This window comes from Pomacea canaliculata, linkage group LG1, assembly GCF_003073045.1.
Source record: "Pomacea canaliculata isolate SZHN2017 linkage group LG1, ASM307304v1, whole genome shotgun sequence".
In the NCBI taxonomy this organism is placed as follows: domain Eukaryota; kingdom Metazoa; phylum Mollusca; class Gastropoda; order Architaenioglossa; family Ampullariidae; genus Pomacea; species Pomacea canaliculata.
In genome coordinates, this window is record NC_037590.1 from 5,996,647 (window position 1) to 6,011,201 (window position 14,555).

General features: G+C 38.8%; 1 protein-coding gene across 3 annotated transcripts; it reads right to left on the bottom strand.

The window, feature by feature from the left end:
- Positions 1-1,236: 1,236 nt before the first annotated feature.
- LOC112570637 lies at positions 1,237-12,336 on the bottom strand. Of its 3 annotated transcripts, none has more exons than XM_025249179.1 (10): positions 11,965-12,336; positions 11,641-11,705; positions 11,157-11,305; positions 8,854-10,635; positions 8,287-8,428; positions 7,929-8,011; positions 6,857-7,014; positions 5,699-5,892; positions 5,031-5,156; positions 1,237-3,665 (listed from the first exon to the last, which is right to left on the bottom strand). In XM_025249179.1, exons 1-10 carry the CDS (start codon positions 12,019-12,021, stop codon positions 2,672-2,674), a joined length of 3,750 nt encoding a protein of 1,249 aa, XP_025104964.1. In that variant the 5' UTR covers positions 12,022-12,336; the 3' UTR covers positions 1,237-2,671. The 3 variants fall into 3 exon arrangements, with proteins under 3 accessions (XP_025104964.1, XP_025104970.1, XP_025104978.1); XM_025249193.1 differs by having other exon boundaries at positions 3,485-3,612; XM_025249185.1 differs by lacking the exon at positions 11,641-11,705.
- Between the last annotated feature and the right edge of the window lie 2,219 nt (positions 12,337-14,555).

Consider the following 14,555-nt stretch of genomic DNA (forward strand, 5'->3'; position numbering starts at 1 on the left):
TTAGTCTATTTGAATTAATTAGTTATCGATTTTTTTCGTATTTATTTGTGACTTAATTCCCTTCTTATCGGTGAAGTTGGAGGGGGAGGGGCTGGATTGGTGTTTCACTCCGAGCCAGCAACTAAGGCGTATCACGGCAAGGCAGCCAACATTAACCGTACTGGCGAAAGTTGACAACCATTGCGCCATTTGATCCGGACCGCCTTGCCCCGCCCCCAAATTAGGGGAGACAGTCTACAGCTTACTAGTCCAATAGCAGTCGTTACCTATCTCCCCTAATTCGACCTATACACGTTCTCGTACAAAATTTAAAAAAAAAAAAAAAATCTGCGGATTGCTGGAAATGATTTAATTTTGCATTATCATTGGAAATGAGCAACAAGCGAAAATTTCCGGACGATGGGAAGTGGGTGAAAAATCAATTGAAAAAATTCTCAGACTCACTTACATTCGTTATGTGTAATAATAATAATTTTTAAAAACGCGTAATAAAATTATTAGGAGAGAAAATGTACAACTTTACTTAAGGATAGTTCAGAACACCATTTTCTTGAAACTGGAAAATTAGTGTTGGGGGAAGGGTTAGGGGTAAAGTTAAGCCATAGGTTTTTCGTTACCGCAGGGATTTTTGAGTTTCACAGTGTCGATAACTACAATGCGCAGTGAGCCTGTCTAAAGTTGTTTTAGAAATAGCAAACTATTATGAAAGTTATTTTTATTCTTTGAGAGTGTGTTTTCTTGCTATCACATCAATATAATTACTCATAATTTTAGTTCAAAAGTAGTCAAGTTACGTATGTGTTCCTATAACTTCCCTCGCAACAAAGCCTCCACCAACCGACATTCCCCTCCACCCATTATAGCCCATATATATATATAAAACACGTAAAGTGTTTGAAATAAGTAAGGACAGAAAACATGGATGAAATTAGCAAGGCATGCAGTAGTTATATTTGGTTGTAAGAGATTAAGTGGAAAATAGTCCAAGACAGGTTTGCTTTTTGCCAACGACAGACAACCGAGATCTTTTGTGTGCAAATCAGTAAAGCTTGAAGATGTGATGCTTGTATTAGACGAAGAAAACTGTGATGGACTATCGATACTGTACATATGGAATATCACACTATAAGCCTAGTGCTGCAGCTAGATGTCAGTAAGGAAAGAAACCCTTTAGGTGGTATGGTGTTTGCCACTAATATTTTTATTTTGCAATCCACATCCCTTGATTGCTATCATTTCTCACAGCCACAAGATTTCATCATCTAAGAATGACATAACTGTGACCAGGCATCTTCAATGTTTCAAAATCTTGGATTAACAATTTTGAACCTCTGCTGGTTCATCCACAGTCAGTCGACCGGCACCTGTTGTTGGGGCGTGCACATGGGGCAGCTGCCAGAGCCAGCCACTCTTGTCTATTGTGAGCGATAGTCAGCAGGTCCTGTACAGGACGACCAGTCTGGGTGGCTGATAAGGCTTAAGGTTCTGTCGTTCTGGCACTGTTTGCCGTTTCCTTTTTTTTCCCTGTGTGATAAGTGACGGCCTCCACTCTTTGCGTTCCCAGACTCTTTGGCACAGGACAGTCAGGACCTTTGTAGTTTTTTCCCCACCATTCTTGAGCAGCTCAGCTGGCACGCTATCAACGCCTTGCAACTTTCCTCCCTTCAGACTATTTACAGCTCTTTCGACCTCTTCCTGTAGAACTGGTAGGTCTGCAGGTTCACTGTCTCTAGCCCGGTTGTTTTGGAGGATGTTGGCGTCAGTCTTCAGCTGGAAGATGTACAGGTCTTTGCAGTACTCAGTCCATTGGTAAAGTACAGCATTACTTTCTGTGAGCAGATGGCTATCGCTGTCTTCGATGACTGAGGTCTTGTGCTAATCCGTCTTAGTCAGGGTGTTAAGGTTGCTAGGCCTTTTATGCTGTCATCTCGTGTCATTCCATCTATGCCCTGGCACTGGCTCTCGATCCAGTTCTCCCTAGCTGCCTTCGTTTCTTTTTTGACAGCACAGTTTACTTTTTTGTATTTGGTATCTGCTTTGGGTTTGCTTTTTCATCCACACACACCCATAAATAAAAAATATATGCAGACAGAAGTGCAAAATGAGTCAAAGTGTAATATCACAGCAAATTGTAAGACTAACATTTTTGCAAGTGTTCTTAAATTCTACAAAATGGAGGGATATTAAAAGTAAAATGAAAGAAAAAGAAAAAAAGAATCAAAAAATACACCCAGGCACTGAAATAGTACTGGAGACTTGAATTTTGATCTAACCATTTTACTATCAGCCACAACCCCAGTCCTTCTTCAATAATGTTTATTTTTATTTACTTTTCTCTAGGCACTTTGTATTATAGAATAGTGAAATCATTTAGCTGATTTGCATGGTAACCTCTGACTTCTGCCATCAGAGCTTTTTGTACACAACTCCCAATGATGAAGAAATTGAACTTGAAACACCCCAAATGCTGAAAAGACAAGCAAATTCCTTTTCACACACAACTCACTGAAACATCAAAGCAAACCAAATGTAAAAATTGTTAGTGAATGAAATACAACAAAAGCTTTAGCTTTTCATAATACTGTGATGCACTATGTAATAAGTATCAGCTGGTGTATCAATGTGAACAGCTGAAAAGTCCTTTTCTCAAAAAGAAAACTGAAAAATATAATCATGAGAACATCTTCTTTGTACGCTGAAGTGCTTCATGGACTTTGGCTATGTTTTTATCCAAAGCAGCAATGCCTTCACGAAAGACACGATCATCCAAAGACATGGCAGTTGACATGCTTGTCATGGTTATTCCTGTGGCCAGTGAGGAAGCTTCATCGGGTATTGTACTAAGTGACATATCCAGCTCAGTCCCAGCAAAAAAGTCCTGCTGAGTGATCTCTGAAGCATCAATGCCTGCTGAAGAGTTAGGACTTGAAACAGGTACATGCAGCTTGTCGACCGAAATGCCTTTTGGTGAAGAGATAGGATTAGTTTTTGATTCGGTAGAGCGACATCCATCTTGTGTGTCTGAACAAAACTTATCAAGTTGGTCAGTTGTTTGTCTTGAAGCTGGGTACTTTTTAAAGTAATCCGTGACACTGTAACGGGTACAGCTTGCCAGCTTTTTTGAGTCCTGAGTCACAGTTCTATCCTGCACGTCAATACTAGGTGACTCAACAGTTTCAAAAAGTGTTTTTGGTCTAACACTATCAAGGCTTGATTCTGTGTTGCAAACAGACTCTTTCTGTTTGCTTCTGTCTTCAACTAACACACCATGCTTATCAAATCCTTTATTTTGATTGTCAGCTTTTCCTTGATAGGATGAAGGAACCTTAAAATCAGTCCCATTCACTAGCCGAGGAAATGCCACAGATTCTGGATCAGAATGATAGGGCAGGGATGTGTCTGGAGGAGAGCAATGAGCAGACATGGCACCATCCCAACTATGGAATGATGGATTCTTTTTGTGTACTTGTGTGATCTTCTGATGCTCATTATGTGCAGCAAGTGCAGCAATGGTAAGAGTAGACGGAAGTAAACTGGTCTTGGTTTTCTTGCTGTGATCTCCATCATCTCCTGTTTTGCTGGGTCTTTGCTCTTTCCTTCTGTAGTTATTTCCTGTTTGGTCAATTAGTCCATCATCAGCAAGTGTAAAGTCTGAAGTGGCCACTCTGCCAAACACACAATGCAGAAAGTTTTAAACTAATGTCAGAAACTTAAAAAAATCCACAACAAATACAAATCTGAGACTTAAAAAATCACAGCATGTTAAATATTATTATCCCAATTAAAACCAAGACAATTTCCTGGGACTGAAGACTTTCTAAGACCCATATACCACCAAAGTACATCTACACTTGGCATATGCATGTCATTATTTCATACATAACACTCTGTAATGCTAGTCATAACATGCCTTTATTGATTCATTTTCCCAGTATTGTCATAATGCATTTATGTTTAGATAATGCCTTTTCTAGAATTGTTAATATATTTTTAAATCCAGTGATAAATGATTTTGCTGGTCAGTGATACCAGCCTGGAGATGATCATAGCAGACTTCTGTGGGGAATTAGCTAGTGTTCTGAATCTATTGCTGCTGTGTAGGCAGTGTGTGCAGACTCTTCTTGCATCTTGGCTGTCTATGCTGAGTCTGCTTATCCCTTGGCATTTTCTTGCTATTTTTACTGGTTTCTTGGCAGTCTGTGCTGAATGTCCTGTTGTTGGCTGAGGTACCCTTTAGTTCTGGGCTATCTGAAAGCTCATCCTTCCTCAGCTTCCTGTTTTGGACAACATTATGTCAAATAGTGTTCCGTTTCTCTTGAGCCAAATGCAGTTCTCCATGTGTGCAATGTACATTTGCATGTGGAGATATAATATTTCTGATCATTCATTGACTGGGGACTATCTGTATGGCTCTTGGTCATAAGACCCTCAAATCATACTTAAAAAAATGGCTTCAACAATTTGACTATAAGATTCAGCTCTCAACAATGTCACTCATCATACTAGAAGTATCAATCATCATTCCTACAAAGCCATGTCAAATTTTCTTTTCACTGGATCTTTTTTAAGAAACCATTTCTACTGCAACTTATGGGCAGTATGATTTGTGTTTAAAGTTGTGGAAAAGTCTTCCTGGTTGTCTTTTTGATTCTTTGATTATTTTTTGTAGGACTTTTTTGTTTTGAAAAATGAATCTGCAAGACTACTATATCCATTTCTGCACGGGACACAACAGCAATATCAATTCAATTGACGTATTGCATAATAAAATGTGAAATCATCATCATGCTTTTATGACTCCTAACTTCTGGCCTTTTGTAAGTTTTATTTTCAATCCCATTTCCATCCTGAGATTTTTTTTCTCAGGACAGAAATCTATCCCCGAGATGGAGAACTCTCATTCATGCAAAGCCATTTATAAGCAAAGAGCGCCACTGGCTAAAGTTAGTTTTTTCCTTGTTACTCCTCAAGGAGCATAGGGCCGCAACATACTGGCCAAAGTACTCAAATGAATTTTGATGTGTACTTACTTGTGTGTCTGAGAACTGGCTTTGAGAAAAGATAGAAGTTTTTGAAGACCAATATCTGTAGTATCATGACTCCCAACATTCTGGTCAAAGAACTGTAGCACATCACACACACCTTGTTTCAGATTCCTGTCAATGACAAAGAAGAAAGCATCAAAAAAAAATTTTCAATCCTTATACCTTCTTGCCCTATTATAACCAACCACCTTGCCAGCACACATGAATACATATATGTGCATGCCGCTATTTGTCATTTGATTATGATGATGACATTACAACTTTTTATTTGTTAGTTTTCATACAAGAAAGGCCTTTAATTTTGTCAATATGTGTGTTCTGGCCTAAGCTGATAATTTTTTAAACACTGCATAAAGTGTTTTGCACTTGGCTTTATTCCTCAAGGAACTGTTAAACAGTATGTCTAGATTTGATGAAGTGACAAGGACACTAGAAATATTTGCCAATACCATGCAAGTAGTCACATTACCATATTTTCAAAAGCTAAAACTGACTTGTCAGCAGAGAGCTTTAAAAGATGATATACAGAATATAACATATCCTGATACTATGATCCTCTGAAATTTCTTCATAGCTCTGACCTTGTTATAAGCAGCCACAATCTAAAGCATTCTAATTATTATGAACACATATTAAGCTACAAAGCTACTGACCCTAGAATGGTCTGAAGCCTAGCAATCTCCATGTCATGCTGACGAATATTCAGGTGCAGAATGCTGTTCTCTCTGTCGGCAGAGGCCAGCTTCATCTGCAAGCTCTCATTTCTCCGGGACATCATCTCTAACTCCTGATGCAGACCCTTAATACCTTGTGTCTGTTCCTGGCGTTCAATCAGTTTCCCATGTTCCTGTCAAGCACAGTTACATGCAAATGTACAGTTCCCATGCTTTACTTCTTTCCAGATGCTCAGCAGTAGAATGAATTCTGTCAGTACAAACTTGGCTAAGATTGAAAAGATTTTCTCATCCCAACTCAAATCAACTATAGTTTGTGTCAGGAGATACATCTTCTTCAGTTCAGTTATAATGGTCATCACAAATAATAAAGGTTGTACAGCCCTAACCCTAAGGGCAAGCTCAAGGCCCTTCACAAAAATAAATACATTCTTACAGCACAGTCTATAGAAAACTTGATATACAGAGTTTCAGCCCTGTGGACAGTCTCCTAATCCCATGTTGCAAATAATGTACACTTGCATTGTAAACAACACTACCACGATGATAAGTCTCTCTCCCCTTATCCCCACCCCCAGCATCCTTTTTTTTTTAACAGAGGCTGACCATCAGAGGTGTTATTGGCCTGAATTCATATTCATAGAAACTGGCAGTTTACCCAGAGGTAAAATTGCTCTAACTCGGGTAGGATCAATGTAAATATATTTAATTGGTTCCAGCGGCACATCATGCTGATACCATCAAACAGTTCAAGGCACTGATGAGGTGAGTTGCTTGAAAACATACTGGTCTTTCTAAATAGGTGAGATTTAAAAGAGGCAGCCTGACAGAGGGGCAAAGAGAGAGCGCCCAAGCACATGGACTATCAAAGGTAAAGATGTACTGGTCAATGGATCAGAGATGATGTGGGATAAATTGAACCAAAGGGTATCACACTAAGCAAAGTATGAAGTCTGGATGGTAAGGTAGAAAGAAAGGTATTTCATGAGCACAGTGATTGAGACATTTGCAGCAAACGTGGTCAAATGAGTCAGGGAAAGATTCTTAGTGATTTTGTAGGTCTGCTGCAGATATAAACAAAGCCATAAAAATAAACTAAGAAAAACATTTATCAACATTGCTGCATTTTATTTTTACCATTTCACTTATCTTGGTCTTTAGAAGCTGTAGTTCTTTGTTAACCTTATCAGTTTGCCGTTGTTGCTCTGTAATATGATGGTTCAGTTTCTTACATTCATCTCGTTCTTCTTTTAGCTGCCGGAGAAGCGAGGCATTTTCTGTCTGAAGGTGTAGCACTGCAACATAATGGCAGCTAATGATACCTAAGAAATGTTCATCCAGACTGAAACTGGCATGCTTAATTTCAATACTAAACAAAGTTGTTTGCAAAATAGATGTCAAGGCCTTCCAAAGGGAAGGGATTGGTGTTTTATGCTGTACACAAGATGCCACATGCAGAGAAAGAATGGTGTCTGAACCCAGGACTTCCAAATGCTTCCTTGTCATGCATGAACTAGGAAAATAAAAAAAAAAGGTAGTTTCAACAAAGAGGTAAATTACTGTTTAGACCAGGGGTGGGCAATTAATTTTCCCAAGGGGCCACATGAGAAATTGGGATGGTTTTAGAGGGCCGGACTAATATAGTTAACTCAGTTTTACCCAATACTGTATATATAGTATATATACTGGCGGGCGGGCCAGTGGGCGGGCCGGCCAGTCAGAGACAGAGGTGGGCCGGATCCGGCCTTTGCCCAGGTCTGTTTTAGACACTTCCAACCCAACACACTGTTTGATGGTTGATTCTTTTGGTTGAGATTTGTCTCATTTATTCTAATGTTACTATTCCAGAAATCATTAAGTTTACTTAAAATTTCTATTTCACATTCAGGAAAAAAATATTTATTGGCCTAATAATTTGTGAATGAAAGGTTGAATGCACTAGATCCTATGTGATTATAGTTGCCATGTGACCTTTCATCACTTCCATTAATGGAAGTCAGAATTAGTAAAATGCCGGTGTCTAGTTACACTAGAACTATGAAGGAATGTGACCTGAAAAAGTAAAGGATTTAAAATATGCTGCCGCATCAAAGAATTTATAGTATATATTTCATTTGCATTTTAAAGATGCTGTTGAGATAATGTGTATGTAAAAGAAATTTGGCTAAACTATTAAAACTTTTTTTAAGACCAAAACACAAATACACACTTTCAAACTCCATGCCAGGACTGCAGCCTTCCCTTTCTCGACGCTCTCTCTCCTTCAGCTGCTGGTTTAATATGCGCAGTCGCCTGATACCATGATAAGCAATGATGTAAAATGAGTAAAGCTTCAATCTTTTAAATCACTGTAATGGTCAGCATTTTTTCCAAGTTACTTAAGAGCTAAACATCTACAAATCAAGTCATTCCTCAAAGGCATCCACCACCGTGCAAATAAAGCAAGCTGAACACAGGAGATATCGTTTCTATAACGCGCAGTTTTAGTGTATTATAAACATATTTATATAAATCTAAAACTAATTTGCACTTATGAGCATTTTTTTTATTACTTAAAGTATTTGAACCTTCTCAGCTGGCTGTTATCAATGCGCAGAGGTTGCATAGCAAGGTCAATTTCGGCTTGTAGGTTGAAAGTTATTTTTAACTGAGGGAGACTTTCAATCAGATTGCTGATTTCTTGAACAAGCTGGCAAATCTCCAAATCGCCTGTATATAATATCATATTTGAAAAAATGTATTAATAGTAATAAAATGACAAATTTCTGCTAAAATATAAATTTACATGTATATTAAATGTACAAAAGGTAAAAATATTTGTTTACATTATAGGGAAGTAGAGTCAGAATTTATGAATTAAAAACAAAAAAAATTTGATTTTAGACAAATTCCAAACCTTAATCATGCTAACAGGTTTTTGTGGATTCTAATGAAATGTAAAATCAATCATCACTTACAAGAGTATTAATGATAGCCTCTGGGATTTTAAGTGAATCCAAAGCCCCTATGATCTACTAAACACACACACAAGTTTCCATCAACCTATGATTCCATTATCAATCATTAGTGCAATCCTGATCTTGAGATATATGTATAAAAGAAAGGTGAGTCTGGACGGAGTTACAAAAGCTTACCATCAATGGCACACGTTTGATGAAGCTCAAACATCAGCTGCCTCAGCCTACGTGGGCCATTTACAACATCACGACTATTGTACACTGATGATGACACTGGGGTGCATGCAGGGTTTTGAGGCTCCATCTCATCATGGTCATCTTCAGTTGCTGCTGAGTTTCTACAGGTACTCTCCTCAAAATCATCTGCCAGTGCCTCCCTGACTGATTTGATCTGTCCTGGAAATTGCAACGTGAAATGTGCAAGACCTTCTCTCCTGAGAGGTCTCCTGCCATTGGTCTCCTTTCCTCCCTGCTGTTCCCCATGACCTTCACAATAATCCACAACCAGCGAGTCAGAGTTATTGTTCTTGTTAAGGTGCAAGTCAAGGCAATGTAGATGCTCTAATTCTGGTTTCTGCCGATCTGGAGAATGCATAGGAGTTGGTATAAATGCTCGAGGTGTAGGGAGGGAAGAAATATCTTCAATGTGGTCTTGTTCACTTTTGTTGATGTAATAGCCATCACATGTGTAATTTTCTTTAGAATCTACTTTTTGTTTTTCTGCCATCTTAGATGTGCTTGTATGTGCACTCTGTAAAAGTTTCCCAAGGCTGGCATTATTATTTCCAGCAGCAAGTGCACCCTCAGAATCTCGTCCCAGGATGGCTCGTGATCGAGGAGATGGGAGATCTTCCACACAAACTGCAGCTGCATGAAAGCCTTGAGCATTAAAGTCAAAGGAAGACACTGAAAGCTCTGGAATGCTGCAAGGAGTTTCCATTTCCTGAACAGTAGCAGACTTAATACCAGAATCCTTCAGTGACAGTGCTTTTTTCTGTGGAATGTTATTTGTACTGGGATCACGAGAGTGCTCTAGTTTCAAAGGGCTGCAAGCTGGTGTTGGCACATGAAGTAACCCTGGCTGAGGGTGAAAATCAGGGGTAACAAAGCCAACACATTTATCTCCTGTTTTACCATCAATTTTGACACTTAAAGGTTGAAAGTTGGGTGAAGAAGTGAATGACCTAGCAAGCGTGTGGGTAGAAATCCCTTTTTGTTCGAATGCAGGAGTAAAACCTGTGCTTATATTTGGAGCAAAACTACCATCACTTTGAGGCACAAAAACTCGACCACTGTTTACCACATGCTCTGAGCTCTGGTCTTGCACAAAAGCTGAAGGTGGACCTGAGATAGAAGAGTCTCTATGAAGAAAATGATGGAAGACACCAATATCGCTACTACGGGTCTGTAAGGTCTTCTCTTTCACCATGTGCTGCCAAGTTGCTGCTGCAGACATGAGAGAAACATCTAATGGCCTTGAATCTGCAGTCACTGGATTGCTTTTGTTCTGGCACTTAAGCTTACTGGAAGACACATAGGTTTTTTTTGGGTTATCATCATTTGTATCCCACATTTCAGTGGATTTGCTGTTTCTCTCAAAAGGCATTTCCTTCTGCCATTTTGAATTTTTTTGCTGTTGTTTCAGTATCAATTCTTCATAGCCATCTGCCAAAAGCATAGTATCTATTTGTTGGCGCAGTAGCTGGCGATGTGAGTCTGTTAAAACAGCACCCAACTGCATGTCGCAGGAATGAGTTTTAGAAGGTGCCTCCATGGAACCTGCTTTAGGCAGGTTGCTGCTATCCCGTTCAGGAATGAACTGCTGATCACCTGGCAACTCCTCCAAAAGTTTTTCTGGGTCTGGTGTTGATGACACCAAACGTCTGTTAAATGGTGTCCTATCGTGGACTATATCGGAGGCTTGGATGTTATGCAATCCATAAACCTCCTGGCTGTCATCTGGAGAAATTAATATGCTAAGTATGATGAGAAACATTGTTATTAAAAAAACACCTTAGGATGTAACACTTCCTCTGAATGGTTTTTGTGCAGATATGGAAACCAGTGTTATAAATATTTCAGCTTCTTTCATAATGGCAGATAAAAATATAGGAACATTTTTCATTGCATAGTCTAACAACAGCTAATCAGAAAATGATAATATAGATTTTTTATAACTAATAGTCCATGTGAGATGAAGAAAGTCAATGGATAAATGACATTTTAATGTTTCCTTTACAAATATAATCTTTCCTACATGCATGTGAAAATACACGCAAATATTAAAATGAAAGCAGATGGCAAGAGAAAGAGAACTACAATCTGTTGCCAATAAGATCTATACAATTTTCATTAAGAAATGTAAAGCAGAAATGTTAGTCATATTAATGTTTTCATACTTCAAATCCTTTGAGTCTAAAAGCCTAAGGATTGTATCTGATACAAAGTGTAATTTAACAAGTGCACATCTGTGTTCTTACTCTGGTGTGCCATCCAGTTCTCCACCAAAGTAGTAAACTTTGCACAAGTATCCTGAGCACTGGTTCTAGAATTTGAAGTGTGCTGCTCACTAGACTCAGATGAGTACAGAGAATATCCTGCTTTTGTTCTTGGTTTCTTTTTCTCTTGTCTGTAAAGAAATAATGTCTAAAGTTGCACTGGAAAGCAATTTTATTAAATAAAATGCGCTAGATCTTTTGTCTTTGCATTAAGAAAGCTGCACGCATTTATACTTCATATAATACACTGCCTGACGAAGCAATAGCATGAAGCAATCTTGGTGGTTTTTCTTATTTTTTTTAATACAAATCTTTCAAAATTCCTTTAAAATGCATCCTTGTAATTTATCTTCTTTTAATTTTTTTTTTTTTTGGTCTATCAGACTATCTCACTATTTGCATATCATTATTGAAATTTCAAAGATGGTGTATGTGTACAACTATTTTGGTTCTAAGTGTCACTCACTTTTTGGATCCATTTCCTTGTTTACTAAATATTCTTCCAGCAACTGTCACCTTTTTAGTGTTAGCCTAAATGTAAAGTCATTAAGAAATAGTTGGAGTGATTCAAAATTTAAAAACAACAGAAAAGAAAATTTGATACATGTATATCAATGTCATTAGGGACATTGCTGATCTACTAATACTAATACTGACAGCTGTGGTTGTGTTCACCTTCGTTGTTTGAAATTAGGACTAAACAACTAGAAAATAATGTTTTTTATCTGTGACAGAAATAAACAGTCCAGATCTAACGCATCTACAAAGAATATAAACACAAATAGTATACCTTAAGATTATGACCCAGTTTAGTGACTGGTAGGGGCTTTTTAGTTTTCAATGGCATTGTCGAAAACAGGTGTAAATATTTTATCCGTAGTTTCCACAAAACTCTAAATTAACAAAGTATTTCAAAAACTTTAGCACTAGTCATGTGTTGCCTTGCACGTCGTTTTGCGGTTTCTGCCGGACTCCAGTTTTTTAATGCCTGCATAGCAAGGTACTCAGAGGAACACTTCCAAAAGCCTAAGACATATGCTGTTTTCGAAGCAATAACATATATTAACTAATGGTTTATGAATCAGTTATAAATATTAGTCCTTTCATTTGGTGTCATGTCAGTGTGAAGCGTTGTTTGAAAGTGGTGCCTCTATGCCTAGCAACAACCAAAGCATTTACCACTACGCGTTCCGGGTCGTTAAAAAATAGTTCAAAAATTAATGAATTACTCCATGTCTCGCTATAAAAAATAAAACATTAGCCAGTTTCAAAAACAATTTTTAATAGTATTACACAGAGATAGCTTCCAAAGCACTAAAATAGAAAACAAAGCACGAAATATCTTGCGCAATGATTTCATATTGGTATTTAAAAAGTCAGAACGGCAAGTTGCTCAAAAAAACTGCATTAACGTTAATTTCGTTTTTGGATAACTGTTCACAACAGTAATGAATTTCTGTAAAATTTGAATAACACTTTTTTCATACAGAGGCATTGTCAGGATGGCTAGGTGTGGTAACGAGTGCTTGCAACCAATTCGACGAGTGGCACAAAGACACGCAAACGTGGTTTCTAGGACAGCGCACGAATGTTCCGTGGTGGGTGGTTCGTATCTCACCTCGGAGGCAGGGCACGGACCCCTGGGGAGAAGACCTCTCCGGGCGCTTGTAATTGTAAGCGTAAATTATTTATCAATATATAAGAATATGCTTACAGCTCGATTGTCAATAGCTACATGTCATTCAGTGGCGTAATATATAGACTGCAAACATATCAGGACAAGCACACTAGGTACACATTGATCACTGCTTGAGCATCGACACAGACCGATTAAAATAAACAATTTCAGGAAGGGAGTAAACATTGATTTCTTCTATCTTCTTTTAAAAACTTGATTTTATATATGTATATCTTTAAAAAATAAGTTTTCAGTGCGGGTCAGGTAACAAACAAAACACTGGAGAATGGGAGATAACAAGCAAACCCTTTTTATGTGTCTTACGTCCCTTTGATTAGTTTATCCTCTGGCAGTTTGAATGAGTTGTTTAGAATGCCGCAGGCCCGGGTATACCAGACCCAGACGTCCACCCCCCTTTCTCTCGTCAGGCCTGCTCAGTGGGAGGTAGCTAGCTTTCTGGAGATTTTGCTGACAATTCCAGTTCCCTTTCTCCTCAATCCACGCACACTTATAAATCCTAAACGAAATACTTTTCATTGAAAGTAATAACGCGCGCGCACACATTCTCTCATTCACATACATTAAACACACATTTCAGATTTACCACAACTGCGTACATAGATCTACCTCTCAAGACATACGCGAGCATACAAGACTTACTGGCACCACAAACATCGCCCACAAACTTGAAAAGACAAAGTCGATCAACATTCAGCCCGGTCGCCCTGTGCTCATTATCGCCAAAGACAGGCCCGAGGGGCGGGTCCTGTCAGATGCCACGTCTATTCCCCACATCTCCCTACGATCGGTACCAGTCAAGGGACGAATGATCACTGAACCACGTGCATATGTGTGAGAGCATGGAAAGGAATTTTCTTTTTCTTTTGCATTTCATTTCATAATAATAATAACATGCGATTTCTTTAGCGCATATAATCACGCTCACGAAGGGAGCATGCTCTCAGCACCTAAGACTATAGTAAAAACATGAACAGAATACGAAGGTCGGAAGGTGAAGCAACTATGTAGAAAAGTATAAGTAATAAAAGATAAACATATAGAAGACACAAAGAGGAATCAGGAAACACATTTCTTGGGAATATATACTGTGCAAATAGTGGCATCTGCGATTGTGGGTACGTGTGTGTAATTGGCAACTGTCCAGTAAGTAGGGCCATCATGAAGACATGTTCCCTGTGCAATATGTCACTTGGTACATGTAATTAGATAACTGGCCACCACGGCGTCGACCACCCTCCTAGGTCGACCACCCTTTGACGGAGTGTCATGCCGGGTCACATGACCAAACTAGACCAGCTTACGCCGCTTGACCAGGTCCTACAAGTATAGCGACTGCTTTTGTTTTGTTCACTGGTTTTGTGTTTTTCAGAGCAGCTTCCTCAGGCACTTTTATTTTCGAATGCCTGGATTCCGTATTGGCAAGCAGGATCCGCGTTTCATACCCGTGAAGCGGAATCGGTTTCTACTGCGGACTTGTACAGGTTGCACTTTGTAGTTATGATGTTATGGCTGTTGCTGTTGTGATCATGATGTGGATACCTATCATGGAGCTGCCATCTTCGGAGAGATTGGTTCTAAAGCACTTAAAGCTGATTACTTCTTCGAGTCGTAGTCCGTTCATATAAACATCTGCTATGGCCGTGTCCTCACTCTTATCAATGCTGGCATTCCACTTCGTTTGT

What these genes read in the sequence shown, in the direction of transcription:
- LOC112570637 (XM_025249179.1), bottom strand. Translation starts at nt 12,021, where the DNA reads ATGCCATTGAAAACTAAAAAGCCCCTACCAGTCACTAAACTGGGTCAT. An exon ending in CAAGGAAATGGATCCAAAAA is followed by an intron (nt 11,306 to 11,640) that starts GTGAGTGACACT and finishes ATTTCTTTACAG; the next exon opens with ACAAGAGAAAAAGAAACCAA. An exon ending in GAACTGGATGGCACACCAGA is followed by an intron (nt 10,636 to 11,156) that starts GTAAGAACACAG and finishes TAATTTCTCCAG; the next exon opens with ATGACAGCCAGGAGGTTTAT.